The 20,856-nt window shown below is 34.4% G+C and overlaps 1 protein-coding gene across 4 annotated transcripts in view; it reads left to right on the forward strand.

Annotated features, from left to right (window-relative positions):
- Positions 1 to 20,856, forward strand: part of Cnot6l (CCR4-NOT transcription complex subunit 6 like) — a 111,073-nt gene that overhangs the window by 67,131 nt on the left and 23,086 nt on the right. For all 4 annotated transcript variants that reach the window (XM_074041932.1, XM_074041931.1, XM_074041929.1 and 1 more), the window contains exons 5-7: positions 923 to 1,012; positions 16,375 to 16,443; positions 18,627 to 18,784. In XM_074041932.1, coding sequence (XP_073898033.1) covers positions 923 to 1,012; positions 16,375 to 16,443; positions 18,627 to 18,784 — 317 coding nt within the window. The remainder of the gene's footprint in view (positions 1 to 922; positions 1,013 to 16,374; positions 16,444 to 18,626; positions 18,785 to 20,856) is intronic.

Genomic DNA, 20,856 nt, shown 5'->3' on the forward strand with positions numbered 1-20,856 from the left:
TTTTCTTTTTCCATTTTCAAGTTAACTGAAAACTGCCAACCAAACTTACAATATAGTTAGACATTTTACAGTTTATTAATAATTTTTGAGAGTTTCATGTATTCCACATTCTTTCTGATTTGGTCATTTGTTTTTAATTTTCATTTTGGTGATGTGTGAAATATTGGACATTTGGTTTGGTTAGCAGTTGGAAACTTCATTTCTAGAAGTTCCATGGTTTTTGTTTTTTTGTCAAATTTGCATGAACTACTATTGTTGAATTCTTGTCTTTTGAATACCTTCTTTATTTCTTAAGGGAATTTGTAGTCTGTTAATGTTAGCTTGGTTTTGATATTTGATAAATGTGTTTTCTTAATATTCAGTTCCAATCACTGTCATAACAGAATTCTTATTTTCCTCCCACATTTCACTAACTCATCTTGGTAACAGATTTTCTTCTCACTTGAAATATTTTCCTTTTCCCTATATCAAATACAGATATCCTAAGAAAACCTCTTCCTGTTTATGAAGCCACTCATTCTTTCTCATGCAGGGCTGTTTGTCTTTGTGTCAGAAATCTGTCTTCAAAGATAAATGTAGAACCTACTTCAGCATTGATCATCCATGATTAGTATGTTCATGTACATAAATAGTTGAAAGAAAAAAAATTTTTTTGGTGGTACTGCAGTTTGAACTCAGGGCCTTGCATTTGCTAGGCAGGTGCTTTGCCACTTGATCCATGCCCCTAGCTCAGGAAATAACTCTTGAAGTTATCTTTATAACTATCTTTAAAAAGAGTATTTACGTTCATATAAACATCTGTAACAAACTAAATCTGAAGAGAATTCATTTTAGAAAATTAGTCTTTGGCTTCACACTGTTCTTTTCTGCCTTGTTTCAACATTGTCAATCTTACAGGTTTTATTTGTGTTGTTTCCTTTAGGCAATCCTTTATCACAGGATATTGCCAACTTATACCAGGACCCAGATGGAACCCGAAAGCTGCTGAACTTCATGCTTGACAATCTTGCAGGTAACTATCAGTGACAAAGCATGAACTCTAAAGAAGTCATTGTTAGCTAATATATAACAAGGTTGCTGTGTGTGTGTTGTGCGTGTGTGCACGCATAGTACCAGGGTTTGAGCTGTGCTTTGCGCTTGCTAGGCAAGTGCTATACAACTTGAGCCACGTTCCCAATTTGTTTTGTTTCATCTTAGTTATTTTTCAGATAAGGTCTCATACTTTTTGCCCAGGACTGGCCTAGGGCCATGATCTACCTACCTAAGTTTTCTCACATAGCGGATTATGAAAGTGCTCAACCCTTCATGGCTTGCTTATTGAGATGGGAGTCCTGCTAACTTTTTTTCTGTGCTGGCTTTGAATCCTGATCCTTCTCTGTCTGCCTCCTAAGTAACTGGGTTACAGGTGTGCACCACCACTCCCCACCACAGGTTGTTTTATAACTACTTACAGGTTTGGTGTTTCTGCCTTTTGTATATCCCATAATAGTAGAACTATTCTTTTTTTTTTTCATATACCGAGTGCTTTCTGTTCAATATGTTAGGAGTTTTAGTTACATTATCTTGTTTAATCTTTCTAAGAGCCTATATTGTCAGAGCTTTTACTTACATTTTACAGATGTAAATTTTGAGATTGAGAACAGTCATGTACAAACTTAATAACTGGGTTATGAACTTGCCAAGATTGTCTTGCTCTTAATCACAGAGATCCATAGTTATTAGTTGTTTGAATTTGGCACAAATTAGGGTAGTAACCCGAACATAGAACTCACAATTTTTGCATATTTTTATGAATAATTTGACTATAAATGATCCCCAGGTTTAGAATTATTCAACTTCATATTTTTCAACTTTATTTGTGAATGCATACCTTTATAGTCATTCTGGTTTTCACTTTCAGTACAGTATTTTGTAAATTGTACGAACTCTTTAACATTTTATTATAAAATAGGCTTTGTGATATTTTGCCCAACTGTAGGCTACCGAAGTGTTCTAAGCATGTTTTAAGGTAGACTGGGCTACACTAGGTTAAGCGTGTTAAGCACTTTATTGATTTAGGATATTTTCAGCTTGACACGCTTAATTTGTATAGAGCCCCTTTGTAAATCCAGAAGCACTGTAGTTTGAATCACTGTACATTTGTAGAAATTCTGCAAGCAGGCTTTCAAATTAAGAAGACCAGAGGAATGGGACTATAAGATGAGTGTATACTAATGCAGGTTTCCTTCATAAAGCTATTATGTATTTTACTTAGAATTTTTGTTGTTATTTGTTTTAAACATTCAAAATATGGGTAGTATGTAGATACTACCAAATTTAGGTATTTTTCTGGGAACAATGTCTTTCTAAACCACACAGTTCTGAAACAGAGCCTGAGAAATTGTAAGTTTCTTCATCGAGGCAATTACCACAATATTTTGACTATACTGTTTTAAAATTCGCTTCATCATAAAAAATATCTTCCCTCCTATAACCCAGAAAAAAGGTAAGGCTTAAAATAAGGAAAATCCAATTAATGTTATCTAAAATATTTTTGGCTAAAAAAACTTAAATTTGACTGATGAGAAATTAGTAAATTATAGAGTTCTTTTTAGTAGGAATTATCAATATGTGAACGTTTGAAGTGTATCTATAACTCAGGGGTTTTTCAAACTTACTTTGAAGTTAAATTTTTATCTCACTTGTCTCTGTAGATGTGGCCATTTTGCTCAGCCATGGATGTGTGTGTGTGTGTGTGTAATTTTTAAGGAGTTCATGTCTTTTAGATACAAGCTGTTTGATGGTATATATGTTTTTTCCTGTGCTGTGTTTAATTTGTCTTTTGATGAATATAAGAACTTTTTACATACTGTGATTATTTTTTTTTCTGGTATTTTTAATTTTTCTGTGTTCTCTAAAGAATTTTTCCCATCTGAGTGTGTTGGTGCATACCTGTAATCCCACTAATCCGGATGTGCAATCAGGAAGATAGTTCCAGGCAATCCTGGACAAAAAGGTAGTGAGACCCTCTTTAAAAAACAAAGAACAAAAGAAAGCAAAAGGGCTGTGGGTATAGCTCAGGTGGTAGTGTGTTTGCTAGTGTGATGCTGTGGGTTCAATTCCCAGTACCATCACCACAACAACTGAAAAAAAGTTTTTTTTTCCTATTACAAATCATAAATGTATTTGTTATTATATATAAATTCTTACTTTTCTTCTCCTTCCTCCCTCCCTCCCTCCTTTTCACCCTCCCCTCCCTTCCTCTTCTCCCTTTTCCTCTACCACTTGAGCTACATCCCTAATCCTAGAATCACTTTGTTTTTTAAAAACATTTTATTAGTATATTATAGTTGCACAGAGGGTTTTGTTGTGACAATTCCATATATATGTGTATTATGTCCTGGTTTAGTTCATCCCTTCCATTATTCTCCCTCCACCCCATTCCCCTTCTTAAAGTAACTTCAACAGGTCTCAGTGTTCCATATTCATATATGTATAGAAAGTACAGCAAACATATTCTCCCTGTTTTACTCTCTTCCTTTACACTCCCCCTCCCCCTAGTACACTCTTCTTAACATGACCTATTTTACATTCCTATCCTTCATTGTTTAGGTGTCTGTTCATTGTTCATTATTGTTATTCTTCCCTCTTCTCCTGCTCTGTGTTCAACAGTTTTCAGTGCATTTTGTTGTGCCTTAATCCTACATAGATGTGATGTATTTCATTATTACTCACTTTCAGTCTTTTCTTTCCTCCTCCCTTAGTTTCCTAACAGTCCCACTTTTAGAAACATGATCTGTATATATTATATGTATATATGGTAATACTTGTATTTGTATTGGATCTATCCTCCACATACAAGAGAAAACATGGAACATTGTCTTTCTGAACCTAGGTAACTTCACTTAAGGTGATGCTTTCCAGTTCCTTCCACTTACTTGCACACAACAAAATTTCATTCTTCTTTACTGTTGAATAAAATTCCATTGTATATAAATATCATGCTTTCTTAATCCATTCATAAGTTGTGGGGCATCTTATCTTATTTCCAGAGGCTGGTTATTGTGAAGAAGACTGAAATAAACATGGGTGTGCAAGTATCTTTATTGTATACTGACTTACATTCTTTTAGTTGTATCCCTAGGAGTGGTATTGCTGGATCTGCTGGCAGATCACTGCTGGCAGTTCTATTTTTAGTTTTTTTTGAGGAGCTTTCATACTGTTTTCCATAGTGGTTGTACTAGCTTACATTCCCACCAGCAGTGTATGAGGGTTCCTTTTTCCTGTATCCTTGCCAACATTTGTTGCTGGTGGTGTTCTTGATGATAGCCATTCTAAACAGGAGTGAGGTGAAATCTTAATGTGATTTTGATTCACATTTCTTTTAAGCATTTCTTCATGTGGTTTTTGGTCACTTGGTCTTTTTCCTTTGAAAAAGTTTAGTTCATTTGCCCATTTCTTCATTAGTTCGTTGATTCTTGGGACTATGGTTTTTTGAACTCCCTGCAAATTCTGGTTATTAATCCCTTGTTAGAAGTATAGCTAGCAAAGGTTTTCTCCAGTTTTGTAGGCTATTCCTTCAGTCTGATAATGGTTTCCTTTCTGTGCAGAAGCTTTTTGGTTTCATGTCCCATTTGTCAATTCTTTCTCTTAGTTGCTGAGCCACTGGAGTTCTGTTTAGGAAGTATTGCCTAGGCCTTTATGTTGCACTGTATTCCCTACTCTTTCTTGCCTTAGTTTCAAGGTTTCAGGCCTTATGTTAAGATCTTTGATCCACTTTTTTTTTCCCCCCTGTGCTGCGGCTTGAAGTCGGGGCCTCACTCTTTCTAGGAAGGTGTTTTACACTTGAGCCACTCCACCAGCTATTTGATCCACTTTGAATTGGTATTTATACAGGGTGAAAACATGGATCTACTTTTAGTCTTCTACATGCTCCAGTTTTCCCAGCAACTTTTGTTGAAGAGGCTGTCTTTTCTCAATGGCCTTTGTCAAAACTCAGGTGGTTGTAGTGGTGTGGATTCATGTCTGAGTCTTCTGTTCTATTCCATTTGTCTTCACGTTTATTTTTGTGCCTGTACTATGCTGTTTTTATTGCTATGGCTCTAGTATAGTTTGAAGCTGGGTATTGTTATACCTCCAGTATTGCCCTTTTTGCTCAGTATTGCCTTGGCTGTTTGTAGTCTTACATGCTTCTATATGAATGTCCTGGTTGATTTTTTAGTCTCTGTGAGGAATATCATTGGAATTTTGATGGATTGCACTGAACATACAGATTACTTTTGGTAATACAGCCATTTTTACCATATTAATAATGCCAATCCATGAGCATAGGAGATCTTTGTATCTTCTGATGTCTTCTTCAGTTTCTTTAATATTTTATAGTTTTCATTGTAGGAGTCTTTCATTTCCTTTGTTAAGTTTATATTCCTATGTATGTTTTTGAGGCTATTGTAAATAAACTTGTCTTAAATTCTGTCTTAGTCATTATTGGTATATAGAAATGCTACTGGTTTTTATATATTGATTTTGTATCTTGCTACTTTGCTGAAGGTGTTAATGATGCCTACGAATTTTTTGGTGGAGTTTTTTGGGGTCTTTTAAGTATAAGATCATGCCATCTGCAAATAGGGATAATTTGACTTCTTCCTTTCCTACTTGAATTCTTTCTTTCTTCTTATCTTATTGCTTTGGCCAGGAATTCCAAAACTATGTTGAATACGAGTGGAGAGAGTGGACCCCCCTTGTCTCAGTCCTGATTTTAGTGGAAATGGTTTCAGTTTTCCCCCATTTAGTATGATGTTGGCTTTAGGTTTGTTATATGTAACCTGTATTATGTTGAGGTGCATTCCTTCTATTCCTAATTTCATCAGCGTTTTTATCAGGAAAGGATATTGTATTTTTTTAGTTACCTGTTTTTTTATTATATTATTGTTGTATTGGGGGTACATTGTGACATTTACAACAGTGCTTACAATATATCTTAGTTAAATTCACCCTCTCCATCATTGTTTATCTCCTCTCCAGCCGTTCTTAGAATAGTTTCAACAGGTCTTACTTTTCCATTGTCATACATTAGTACATAATATTTCTACCATATTCACCCTCCTACACTCTTTCCTTGTATTCTCCCTACTCCCACTACTACCAGCCCCCAGATAGGAGCCGTTTTACCTTCTTGCTCTATTTTTGAAAAAAGACATTTTTGTTTTTATTTTAAGTTGTCTACACAGGGAGTTTCATTATGACATTTCCATGTATATATGTATTGTATATCCTGAAGGAAAGAATGAAAGGATGTTGTAGGTTTTTTCAAAAGCTTTTCTTCTTCATTGAGATTGTCATGTGGGTTTTCTCCTTGTTTCTGTTTATATGCTATATTGCATTTATTAATTTGTATATGTTTACCATTCCTGCATCCCTGGAATGAAACCAATCACGCTATATGGTGTTCTGGATATGTTGTTGAATTTGATTTGCCAGTATTTTATTGAAAATGTTTGTATCTATGTTGAGATTGGCCTATAATTCTTTTGTTGTTGTTGTTGTTCTATCCTTGTCTGGTTTTGGGATGGGTGGAATTCTGACTTCATGTAATGAGTGTGGCAGTGTTCCTTCCCTTTCTGTTTCATGGAAAAGTTTGAGGAATGTTGGTATTAGTTTTTCTTTAAAGGTCTGGTAGAATTCAGCAATGAATCTGTCCGGTCCTGGGCTTTTCTTTTTTGGGAGATTCTTTATTGCTGCTTCAATTTCCTTGTTACAGATCTATTTAGGTGATTTATATTCTCTTGGTTCAATTTTGGTTGATATTATCTAGAAATTTGTCCATTTTTTTCTAGGTTTTCCAGTTTATTTAAATATAGGTTTTTGAAGTATTCTATAACAATCCTCTGGACTTCATTGATGTTTGTTGTGATATTCTCTTTTTCTGTTCTAATTTTATTAATTTGGGTCTTTTCCCTCCTCATTTTACTCAGGTTCTCTGTTTATCAGTCTTATCTTTTCAAAGAACCAACTTTTTGTTTTGTTGATTCTTTGTCGTTTTTTTTTGTGTGTGTGTGTGTCTCTGTTTCTTGATTTTAGCACTTTTTTTTGTTATCTTGCTCCTTCTGGTTTTGGGTTTAGCTTGTTCTTGTTTTTCTAGGTGTTTGAGGCAGCATTAGGTCATTTATTTGAGATCTCCTTGTATTTTTAATATAGGGTAGGCACTCATACCTATAAACTTTCCCCATACCACTGCCTTTGTGTATCCCATAGGTTCTGGTTAGATTGTCTTTTCATTTTCATTAGATTCCAGGAACTTCTTGGGGTTTTCTCCCTTATTTCTTCAATGACCCACTGACCATACTCAGTATGTTGTTTAGTCTGCAGGTGTTTGAATATTTTATGCTGTTTCTTTTGTTGTTGAGTTCTAGTTGTTTTTTTTTTCCATAGTGATTAGATAGGCTACTGGAGATTATTTCAATTTTTGTTATATTTGTTAAGACTTGCTTTGTCTCCTTAAGTATCTGTTTTGGAGAATGTTCCATGGGGTGCTGAGAAGAATGTATATTGTGCTTCTGTTAGATGAAATACTCCATAGATGTCTCTTAAGTTCATATGGTTTATGATATCATTTAATTCTGAACTAACTTCCTTCCTTCCTCCCTCCCTGCCTCCCTCCCTCCCTCCCTTTCTTTTCTTTCTTTCTTTTTGGTCTAGATGACCTATCTGTAGTGACTGTGGAGTTTTGAAGTATCCCACTGCCACTATGTTGGGATCTATCTGTGCTTTTATGTCCAGTAGTGTTTGTTTAATGAAATTGGATGAGTTAACAATTATTATTTCCTCTTGATTTATCATTCCTTTTATTAATATGAAGTGATCTTGTCTGTTCTGACTAATTTAGGTTTGAAGTCCACTTTATCTGATATAAATAAACCTACTCCTGCCTGTTTTCTTTCAGTGCTTGAAATACCTCATTCCATGCCCTTGCTTTTATAAGGTTTCTGTTTAGAAATCTATTATTTTGATGGCTTACCTTTATAGGTTATTTGATGTTTCTCCCATATAGCCTTCAAATATTCTTTCCTTGTGCTCTGTGCTTACTGTTTTTACTATAATATGCTGTGGAAAGGTCCTATTTTGGTAGTGTGTTTGGTGTTGTAGAGGCCTCCCGTACCTGAATGGGTGTCTCATTCTCAAGATTTGGGTAGTTTTTTGCTATTTTGTAGTATATGTTTCTTATGCCTTTGACTTTTTTTTTCTTCTCCCTCTTCAATGCCCATGATTCATAGACTTGGTCTTTTAATGGAGTCAGAGTTCTTGCATATTCCTTTTACAATTCCTCATTCTTTTATTTATGTATTCATCTGTACTTTCCATTTATATTTATTTTGTCTTCAGGTCCTGAAATTCTGTCTTCCACTTGTTTCAGTCTGCTGGAGTGCCTTTCAACTGTAGTTTTTTATTTGACTTAGAGTTTGTATATCCTGGGCTTCCTTTATTTTTTTCCTTAAGATTTTATTAAGTTTCTCCTTTATTTGCATCTTGTGTTGTCTTCTTTATTTCATTTATCTTTTATTTATCTTTCTTGATTTTATTCCAACATTTGTATCCCCTTTGAGTTCATTTAGTTGTTTCTGTGCCTCCTCAGGCTTTTTATCCATATTCTCTTGAAATTTGATTTGTTTTTGGTTTTTTTTTGGATATATATATTTTTTATTTTTATCATTTTTACATTACTTACATGTGTATACATTATTTGGGTTCCCCCTCCCCCCACTGGCTTCCAAGCAGAACCTGTTCTGCCCTCTTCTCCGATTTTGCTGAAGAGAAGACATGAGTGATAATAGAAAGACATAGCGTTTTTGTTAGCTTGAGATAAAGATGGGTATACAGAGAGATTCCTAGTGTTGCTTCCATGCACAAGTGTATTACAACCCATATTGGTTCATCTCTGCCAGAACTCTTCACTACTTTCTGGTCACCTTCCCATAGTGGCCTCTGCCAGTTTAAGATTACCATATTAGCTCCTCTACAGTGGGCACATCAAACACTTTCAAGTTTTAGGTTTCCTTCCCTTTTCCTACTCCTCTGTGCATGTTTTTTCCTTAGTGTGTGACCCATGTCCAATAATATTACTGCATTTGTTTTAGGTCTATAATCTGCATATGAGGGAGAACATGCAATTTTTGGCCTTCTGAGCCTGGCTAACTTTGCTTAAGATGATTTTCTCCAGATCTATCCATTTACCTGTGAATGACAAAATTTCATTCTTCTTTCTGGCTGAATAAGATTCCATTGTGTAATGATAAAGCGAGAGCACACAAGGGAGGTTTTTTTAGGTAAGACACCTAAAAAACTAGATAGCATTTGTTGCCCTCAACGCAGAGAAACTAAAGCAGATACCTTAAAGCAACTGAGGCCAATAGGAGAAGGGGACCAGGAACTAGAGAAAAGGTTAGATCAAGAAGAATTAACCTAGAAGGTAACACACATGCACAGGAAGTCAATGGGAGTCAACTCCCTGTATCCTTATCTCAACTAGCAAAAACCCTTGTTCCTTCCTATTATTGCTTATACTCTTTCTTCAACAAAATTAGAGATAAGGGCAAAATAGTTTCTGCTGGGTATCGAGGGGGTGGGGGGGGAAAAGGAGGGGTCAGGGGTGGGGTAAAGGGAGGGGGTGGAGGAAGGGGAGAGAAATGACCCAAACATTGTATGCATATATGAAAAAAAAAAGATTCCATTGTGTATAAATACCACATTTTCTTAATCCATTCGTCAGTAGTGGGGCATCCTGGCTGTTTCCATAACTTGGCTATTGTGAATAGTGCTGCAATAAACATGGGTGTGCAGGTGCCTTTGTAATAACCTAAGTCACATTCCTTCAGGTATATCCCTAGGAGTGGTATTGCTGGATCATACGGCAGATCTACGTTTCATTTTTTAAGAAGCCTCCATAGTGTTTTCCAAAGTAGTTGTACTAGCTTGCATTCCCACCAGCAGTGTATGAGGGTTCCTTCCTGCCCCCCACCCCTGCATTCTCTCCCACATTTGTTGTTGATGCTGTTCTTTTTTTTTTTTTCCTTTTTCTTTTATTATTCATATGTACATACAAGGCTTGGTTCATTTCTCCCCCCTGCCCCCACCCCCTCCCTTACCACCCACTCTGCTCCCTCCCTCTCCCCTCCCAATACCCAGCAGAAACTATTTTGCCCTTATTTCTAATTTTGTTGTAGAGAGAGTATAAGCAATAATAGGAAGGAACAAGGGATTTTGCTGGTTGAGATAAGGATAGCTATACAGGGAGTTGACTCACATTAATTTCCATATTCATCCATATTCTCTTGGAATTTGATTTGTTTTTGTATGTCTTCTTTAAACTCCTTAAACATTCTTATCGTTATTCTTTTGAACTCCGAAACTGAGGCTTCATCTCCTTCACTATGCATCGGAATATTGTGTGATTGTTGACCTGTTGAGCAGTCATTTCCCTGCTTTTATTTTGAGATTTGCTATTGGTTCTTTGGGAGTTTTTGTCATCTAAAGCTTTCCCATGACTTAATTTTTATTTTCTGGTTGGATTGGTTGTTGGCTAGGTTGTGGTATCATTTCTGTTCACTGACCTAAGGTTATAACTTAGTGATAACAAATTCATGAATTCATGCTATACCAGTTAGTTACATGAAATATAAAACCCATGGCAGTATTATCAATAAACAGAGCAGTGTTGGGGAAATAAAAGTTGTTTGCATAGAGATTGAAACTCAGGAAGTAAAAATGATGGGAATGGAAGAGGAGATGAGGAAAAAGAGGAATAGGAAGAAGAGATGAGAGATGTGGGGACTACAGAATAATAAGACCCTAATGTGTGTAGAGGTGTAGTTAAGTCATTGTGGAGGAGAGTGCTATTGTCAGGACTACATAAGGATAGAATGCAGTGGCATAATAGTAAGATGGTGGTAGAATAAATACTTCTTGAGTGATTTGTCAGGAAGAGATAGGGAAAGTGGGGTCCCTGGCCTTCCTTAAGATAGATAGGCAGTAGTGCCCCTTCCCACCAGGCTGATTTGGGGGACTCTGTTCAGGCTATTTAGCCACAGGCTCCTTTGTGGTGGGGAGCAGTTAGGTTCAGTTTGCTTGGCTAGGCAGGTTCTCTGAGGTTTTTTTTTAATTCACTTATTCACATGTGCATACATTGTTTGGGTCATTTCTCCACCCTGCCCCTCCTCCCCCTCAGTTCCAGGCAGGTCCCGTTCTGCCCATATCACTGATTTTGTTGAAGAAAAGACACAAACATAACAAGGAAGACAAAGCGTTTTTGCTAGTTGAGTTAAGGATAACTATACTGAGAGATTCCTAACATTGGTTTCTTGTACCCATGTGTTACGACCCATGTTGATTCATCTCTAACTGATCTTTACACTGGTTCCTGATCCCCTTCTCATGATAACCTCTGTTGCTTTAAGGTTTCTGTATTAGTTCCTCTGGAGTGGGGACATCAAACACTTTCATGTTTTGAGTTTTCTGCCTATTCCTATATCTCCTGTATGTGCTCTCCCCTTGTCATGTGATCTAAGTCCAACCACATTGCTGCATTTGCCCTAGACCTAAAATCTGTAAAGATCTAAAGCATATAAGGAAGAACATACGATTTTTGGTTTTCTGAGACTGACTGACCTTGATCAGAATGATGTTCTTCCAGTTCCATCTATTTACCTACAAATGATAAGATTTCATTCTTCTTCATGGATTAGTAAAGTTCCATTCTGTATAAATAACACATTTTCTTGATCCATTTGTCAGTAGTGGGGCATCTTGGTTGTTTCCATAACTTGGCTATTGTGAATAGAACTGCAATAAACATGGGTGTGCAGGTGCCTCTGGAGTAACCTGTGTTGCATTCCTTTGGGTATATCCCCAGGAGTGGGATTGCTGGATCATATGGCAGGTCTATGTTTAGATTTGTAAGAAGCCTCCAAATTTTTTTCTAGAGTGGTTGCACCAGCTTGCATTCCCGCCAGCAGTAGACTAGGGTTCCTTTTCCCCTACATCCTCACCAACACATGTTGGTGGTGTTTTTGATGATGGCTATTCTAACAGGGGTGAGGTGGAATCTTAGTGTGGTTTTGATTTGCATTTCCTTTATGGCTGGAGATGGTGAGCATTTTTTCATGTGTTTTTTGGCCATTTGAATTTCTTCTTTTGAGAAAGTTCTGTTTAGTTCAGTTGTCCATTTCTTAATTGGTTCATTGATTTGGGGAGAGTTTAGTTTTTTAAGTTCCCTGTATATTCTGGTTATCAGTCCTTTGTCTGATGTATTGCTGGTAAATATTTTTCTCCCACTCTGTGGGTGGTCTCGTCAGTTTAGAGAGCATTTCTTCTGTTGTGCAGAAGCCTTTTAATTTTATGAAGTCCCATTTGTCCATCTTTTCTCATAGTTGCTGAGCTGCTGGGGTTCTATTGAGGAAGTCTTTGCCTATGCCTATTAGTTCCAGAGTGTTTCCTGCTCCTTCTTGTAGTAACTTCTCTCTGAGGTTTTTGCATGTGGGCTGAGCAGAGAGTAGTGGCCGCTTTTTCCTGCTGGGCAAGTCTGGGACCTTTAGCTCAGGCTGTTTGCTCAAAAGTTCTTTGGGAAGGCAGTTAGTTTGAGCTGCCTACTAGGCTTCTTGGAGGTTATTATTTCCCATAGACTGGGGTCAGGTTTGGCTACCCAGCTTCTGTACTGCCTTTGTATAGAGAAGTGCACTGGTTGAGCCAGTCACCATGGTGCCACTCCCCTATCAGGCAGGGTGTGCAATCACATGCTTGCCAACTGAGCTGGAGTATGTGGTAAGCAACAAGCTCACCTGAATGGCTTGTAGTTAGCACCTCTCTCTGGTATGGGCAGTGATTGTTCCCTTTCTCAGCAGTCCAGGAGTCCCCAGGCTCTTGCAGGGCTCACAGTGCTGCATGTTGATTTCTAGCACTTTGGATGGATGGTCTTTTGTGACTGGAAGCTTCTCTGGTCCAGGAAAAAAACAAAAACCCTCTCCCACCAGCAGCATGGCAGCACTGCTGGCGGCACCTGCACCAAAGGCAGGTCTAGACTTTAAAAGGCTTATTTAGAAGTTGGTTATTGTAGATATGGTCTGCCTATGTATTGGCAACCTCTTATTTAGTAAACTAGCCAGACCACCTACCTTTGCTGCCAAGGAACCCTAAAGTTATGTTTCAGGCTTGTGGGAGCTCAGTGTTCTAGGGTTTATCCAGCCATTCACTATCTTGGAACTCCCTAAAATCAGATTTTTAAATCTCTCTCCTCTTCAAAATGTAGGTATGTTATTTGGGGTTATATTGAATTCAGAGATGACTTTGGAGGAATTGACATGTTTGCATTTATTATGTCTAATATCACTTCTCTTAGTATGGAGTTTTAGGTCTCTGTTTAGTGGTTTTGCACATTTTATATTCTAACTTTGACTTTTTGGATGGTCTTTAAATTTTTTTTTAACTATCTTGGTACTGATTTATGGAATTGAGTTTTACATATTTATTGGTATTGAGCCACACTACTAAACACTTGCTAAATGCCTTGACAGAATATATTTTCAGCCACATTGCTATACTGTTTTCAATTCTAATGCATTTTTATCCCAATTTGTATAATCATAATATTTGCCAGTAATGGCAATTTTATAACTTTGTATAAATCCTTATATAATTTATTTCTTTTTCTTTCTTATTGCACAGCACCTGCATTTGCTAGGACCAATAGTAAAATTCCAATTGAAAGTTGACAATGAGCATCCTTGTCAAGTTTCATATTTTGCTAACTTTTATTAAACATGATGTTCATTATTTTAATATTGTTAAACTATCCAGTTAAGGAAGTTTTCTTCTATTTCTGGTTTGTTAGAGGTATTGAGTAGACAGTGAATTTTATCCAAATCCTCATTGTCTATTAAAATGACTAGATTTTTTTTTATCCTTTATTCTGAAGCTATTATTACAATTATGTTGGATGACTTTTGTATGTTTCGTCACATTTGTGTTTCTGGAATAAACTCAAGTAGGTTGTAATATATGGTTATCCTTTTTACATATCTTTAAGTTCACTTTGCTAATGCTTTGCTTAGAAGTGTTTATGTGTCAGGTTGGCCAGTAATTTTCTTTCTTCATTGTTGTCAAGTTTTGATATCAGTGTTATATACTGGCTGTCTAGAATTTTAGATTGCTGTTATTTGGAATTATTTAAGGTTAGTGTTTTTTCTTTCCTAATATTTGGTAAGTACATCTGGGCCTGATATTTCTTTACAAGAAGTTTTACATTTCTTTTTTTATTTTTTTGAAGTTTTACATTTCTGATTTAATTTCTTCAGTAACTCTAGTACTATTATGATTTCCATTATTCTGTCAGTTTCTGAAAGTTGCATCTTCTGGAAATTTGTACTTCATGTTTATTGGCACAAAATGATTGAGAATATCTTCCTATGATCTAATGTCCATAGGTTGTATAGTGATGACTCTTCTACTGGAGATATTAGTTTGTGTTCTCTTTACTTCATAGAAAGTCTTTTCCTTAGGTATAGATGAATATTTTTCTTTGAAAAAGAAAACAACTAACTTTTTGGCTTCATTTGCAGTTCTCTTATATGTTTGTTTTAAATACATTAATTTCTCTTTATTTCTTCCTTCTGGTTTCTTTGGGTTTCATTTGCTCTTTTTCTAATGTACCACAAAACCAAAATCTTTAACCTTTCTAGTTTTTTTTTCTCTAATATAGTCATGTATTAGCTGTATCCAGCAAGTTTTATTTTGTATTGCTTCATTTAGTTCAGCATCTTTTCTAATACCTGTCATTAGTTTCTTTGCTTTCAAGAAAGTTCTAGTTTCATCAAAGAGTTCCAGGTTAATTCCATTGTGGTGAGAGAACATACTGTGATTAATTTAAAAAATTTTAAATGTTGTTTATTACCCAGTACATTCTTAATTTTTATAGATATTAAGTGTACATTTGAATATGCCTTCTGTAGTTGTTTGGTGCAGAATTCTATACATACCAGTTAAGTTTGTTAATTATATTGCTTGAATATGTTCTATATATATCTAATAATTGCTTTGGTTTCATTACTGGTAGAGGTATAATAAAATCTCCCATTTTGACTATAGGTTTGTTTCTATTCTTCAGCTTTTTAAATTACATATACAATGGGTATATTTTCATTTGTTTCATATTCCTGGTTATTTAAACTTTTTGTCATTGTGCTGTTCTCTTTTAAAACTTATTTTGATACTGTTGTAAGTACATGAAAAAAATAACCACAAGTTCTATTTATGCTTTGATTTTGCATTGTTGTCTTTTCTTTGTTTTTTAACCTTTCTATATCTGTATCTAATTGTTTTCTTCCTCTTTATGCTTTCAGTTTATTTTGTTCTGCCTATTTAAGGTAGAAACTTTGATTGTTGATTTAAAATCTTTCCTCTTACTTGATATAAGAATGCAACACAAATTTTCCTGACAGATACCTTTGTTGCACCCTACAAAATTTGGAGTATAATTTTCATTTTCATTCATTTCAATGAATTTTATTTCCTTTGAGACTTTGTCTTTGACCTAATTATTTAGAAGTGTGTTATTTAATTTACAAGTATTTTAAAGTTTTCCTGTTGTCTTCATTTTGATTCCTTACTTGATTCTATTTGGGGCTAGTTTTTGTTTTAAAGGAATACATTTCTTAGCCACTAATACCATTGGCAAATCTGCACATTTCAGTCACATTGTTCTGTAATTACAAAGATTTTTTAAAAAGAAGGAGAAAAGGAGGTAGTTAAATCTTAGCTTAGTGAGTTTTCTTGTATCTGATAATTGGGCAGCATTTAGTTCCATGGTATTGATAACCATAATTAATATTTAACAAGTCATTTTTTCTTGTGTAACGTAGTTCTGATCTCTTGAGTTGCATTGATAGTATGAAACAGAAAGTAAGAACAGAAAATGAAAACCCCATTAAAAATTCAGTCATTTTTATACATATATATATGTATTTTAAATGTTTGAGTGTTTTAATGATTTTGTGGGAATTTAACATAGCTTTAATCTCCCAGCAGGGAACAAGGCTGAATCACCACAATTTACTTGTAGATTTTACTTAAGGTTTTAATAGGTACTTTTCATAAATAGCATACAAGTGGAAATACCATTAATGAGTTCCCTAGTGTCCTTTTTCTGGTACTGATTTTATGTTCTGCATAGATCTTCTTAAATTTCCTTTTAAGTTCATAATCGTCATTAAATTTCAGCATTGAATTTTTAAGTCAACTTTTCGACCACTGAGCTAGATAGGAAGCAGGTTGATTTGACATCATAAGTAAATAGGTTATACTGATTTTAGAAACACATGAAGTTATGATATGTTTACATATGTATTTCAGTTCATCCAGAGCAGCTTCCTCCGAGGCCATGGATTGCATTAAAAGAACGAGACCAAATTCTGCCATCAGGTAATTTTTCTCATCCTTCCTTGAGTTTTTTTCAGACATGCTTGAAATACCATTTGGACTTCATGGTCTATAATTAATAGGCCTTCATTTTACCCTTCATGGTTAAGTGATTTATAAAAATGCCTGTGGATAAACTTAATAAGATTTACATTAAAATAGGCCTATGTACAAGTAACTTTTATCTTTCATATTTATATACCTCTCTGGGCTAAAAGTATTATAATACAGTTTTTCATTATGTCTTGGGTGATTTAAGAAAAATGATTAGTAATGAGTTTTCTTCTGACAAAACTAAACTATTAAGGTACTTTTTTTTTTTGAGACCCAGACTTTTAACATTAGTGATAAGTTAACTTAATGGAGCTGTCAACAGGATTGTAGAAATGGTATTTGAGCAATCTAAGGATCTAATCAGGTATATCTAGAACAGTAGTGATGTAGAAAATATTAACCTTTATTTCTTTATGGGGACCAAAACCAGTTTGACATTTATAAGACTTCTTACTACATATTAGAAATTTTAGCTTTCAGAATTTTACTTAAAATAAGTTATAAATTGTTTATTTAAATAACTTTTTCATATAAGTAATAATTTTCATTATATTTAATTTCATTAAGTGTTTTTCGGATCTTGGTATTTATTTTTTTAAATTTTCTTCAAATTATTTCAGTGTAGGTTAGACGAGTAACCGAATATTCCTAGTTTATTAACTTTTAAAGGGTAAATTACAGTTAGAACGTATTGTGTATGTTTTGGCCAAGGTAATACCCTTCTGCTTATGAGGTTTTGGCTCTTTTTTAAAGTTAGATTCAGAATATAATGTTTGTTTTAGTATTAGGAAATGCAGGATGTGTAACCTATCTGTTTGCATTTTAATAATACTGAGAAGTATACACTACAGTTTTTTTGTATTCTAGAGGAGGTAGAACCATAGAACCATAGTATCAGTTTTACAGGAGTCAATATGTCAGTGCTACTGTGAATACTTCTGTTATCAAGATATACAATGATGGTCTAGTTAAAAAGAACAGCTAATATTTTCAACAAAGACTTGAATTAGGTGAATTTATTTTATACTTAGCTTTTCTTAGTGTGTAAATATTCCCTTTCTGATCTAAAAATACCATTTTCTAGCTCTTCATGTCAAATGGCACCACCTTCAATTAGGTGTTAACTTCACCTTGGATTCCTCACATTTTCTTTAAATAGGTGATTCTCAGCCATGTCTACTTACTGTAATCAATTGGTACACCTTTTAAGAATATAAATGCCCAGAGTCTAATATTCTGACTTTAGTATGGAGTCCATCCTTGTCATCAGCTGTTTTTCTCAAAGCTCTACAAAGTGATTCTAGTGAGCATGCAAGATGGAGAATTAACTAGTAAAAATTAGAGCTTTTCAGACATTAGCATAGATGTGCATTTAAATCCCCTGGAATGTTTTTAAACTGCAGCTTCTATTCAGTGGGTATCCAGAGATTTGGCATTTCTAGGTTTCCAAGTGATACTACTGGGCCTTAGAGCACATTTCTGAGTACCAAGAATGCAAACCATCTTCTCCAGACTATTAGTTACAGTTCTTTTATAGTTCAGAGACTTTTAAAATGAGAAATTTTCATCAGAAATAAAATTTGATTGTCAAAGAAATCTAAATTTTGTTCTACTTGTCTGACTAAGTAATAAGAGCAAGAGCACTAAGAGGCCCAAAAAAGAATTAGGTATGAATATTTTGATAATAAGTAACAAAATTAGAGCCCTCTAATAAGAATGAAACCAAAATTGAACTTGTTTCTCTTATACAAAGAAGCTTTTATCAGCAAATAATTAGCATTCTGATTTAAAATTTGAATTTATTCACATATGAAGTTAAATTCTAGACTATTAAACATCATTATGATGGATCCTAGACTATTAAAAAGTCATTAAATAACACTATAGAGATGAAATTGCCTTGAAGTTAAAGGTGAACTTAAAAATAATAGAAGATCCTAGGAGAGAGCCTGTGTTCAGAGCAAAACTCAAAAGATTATAGTTTAGCAAAACCTTAGTCCTTTTCTAGGTGTTTTTTCAATGATGGTATTTGGAGTAAATGTGTGTGCTTGTGCAGATGTACGCATGATTCTGTTCTAGAAAAAGTTGCCTAACTCTCTCCCCTTTGTCTATTTTTTTCTCCCACTTCTTAGCATCATTCACGGTTATGTGTTATAATGTTTTATGTGATAAATACGCTACCCGGCAGCTATATGGCTATTGCCCATCCTGGGCATTAAACTGGGAATACAGAAAAAAGGGAATTATGGAAGAAATTGTTAACTGGGATGCAGACATCATTAGTCTTCAGGTAACACTATGGAAATTAAATTGTCTTTAACTTAATGGTGAAGTTAAAAATAATCAAAGATCCTTCCCTTTATATGAGATCCTGTTATCAAAGAGAACCTCAGAAGGAATTATTTTCTCTCCTCTTAAGAAAAGAGGATGATTTTAATAAGTATTTAAAAGACTTCTACAGTGAACTATTTTTGCTGTCTGAGTATATCAGCCATTTATTGACATTCATTTATTATTTTAAAGCTAAAATAATCTTACTCATTATTCATGTTAACAGTTAACCTCATGTTAAATCAGTGGTGTTGAAAGAGGAAACTGCAAAATATTGCCAGTCGTTTAGAAATATAAATTTAACTTAGAGTCTGGAAAAAGAAGTGATTAAAGATAAACATTTTTAAATATTGCCCTATAAATCATACATTTTACATTGTTTTATAAGCCACCTCTGAAATTTGGACTCTTCTTTTTCCTTTCTTTCTGTATTTAATTCATACAGTTTTATTTTGAGAAATGTATAATGTCTTTTGAGGTTTTTGAAATAATGAGAATAATTCTTAAAAATCCCTCTTGTCTTCCTTTAAAACCTCTTAAGGGCTTAAGTCTCCCAGGGGGTGAACTACTGATAAAAGGCAGCTTAAAGGGCCCAGGAGTGGAAGTTATATAGCCTTGAATTGGAGAGGGGGCTCTTAGAGTCTTCTGTTTAATAATGCTTCATTTAGCTAAAGTATTTAACCAAAAAAAAATGTGTTCCTATGAAATATGTTTTATCACGTCTTTACAACATTTAGCTAGTGACTAGGCAAAAAAATATGAGTAGTTTTTATTAATTTTTTCTTACCAACTTTCAAAGCAAATTAAATGCTTAAAATGTTTTTGAAATTTTCACTTGACAATTATATTTATGGGATACAGAGTGATATTTTAATAGATGTATAAATTCTGTGGAAATTAGTTAAATCAGGCTTACTAACATATCCATCTCCTCAAATGTTTATGATTTCTTAAAGATGCTTTAAAATTTTTATGTGTCATTACACACATTTTCTTTGCAGCATATTCTAAGAAGGAAAATAATGACTTAAAAAATTGTTTTGGCACTGTTGGGGTTTGAACTCAGGTCCTGTGTTTGCTAGGCAAGCATGTACCACTTGAACCACATCCCCAGACCTTTTTGCTTAAGTTACTTACTTATTTTTTTGGATACAGTTTTGTGCTTTTGCCTATGCTGGCCTGTAATCCTCCTTTTTATGCCTCCCTCATAGCTGGGATTACAATACGTATCACAATGCCTTATTTGTTTGTTAAGTTGAGGTCTTGCTGACTTTTTGCCTAAGCTGACCTCAAATTGTGATCATTCTGATGTCTGTCTCCCAAGTAGCTGGAATTATAGCTGTGAGCATCGCACCAATCTACTAAAATATTTTTGCAGCAATTTATTTTTTTGTTGCCTGGGACAAAACAAAAAATAAAAATATTCAGACATTAAATTTTGTAAACATTGGGATTGATACAGAATTGGAAAGAGGAAGAAGTATATTAGGCTGTTGTAATTGTCTGCCTTTTGGTTTCATCTGTCTAGCAATAGCCTTACACCCTCCTAAGTATAGTTTGAAAGATGAAGCATAATTTAAGGATACATTTTCCTGTTAAAGTGTTAATTCTAGAAAAGTTGAAAATTTTGGAAAAAATGGAGGAAAATACTCCCATATCACAAAGATAGTTGCTTTTGTTAAAATTTCTGGCGTACTTTCTTTTATGTATTTATATGTTTTATATATATTTTTATTCACTTACAAATATATTTTCAAAATAAAGTTGTGCTATACTATTAGAATACTTTATTGCACTTAATGCTTTCTTATGTCACTAAAATTTTTCAAAAACAATTACTGATATGAATATATAGTAATTGATTTAGCTGTTAGACCTTTAGTTGTTTATAGGTTTTTGCTATTATAAAATCATGGTGTTAGAGCATCTTCATACATAAATCATTTTTTCTATATTCGATTATTTCATTTGGAAAAATTTGTTGGAAATGTTATTGGTCAAAAAAAAAACCAATCTAACTTAATTATGAAA

This window comes from Castor canadensis, chromosome 9, assembly GCF_047511655.1.
Source record: "Castor canadensis chromosome 9, mCasCan1.hap1v2, whole genome shotgun sequence".
Lineage (NCBI taxonomy): Eukaryota > Metazoa > Chordata > Mammalia > Rodentia > Castoridae > Castor > Castor canadensis.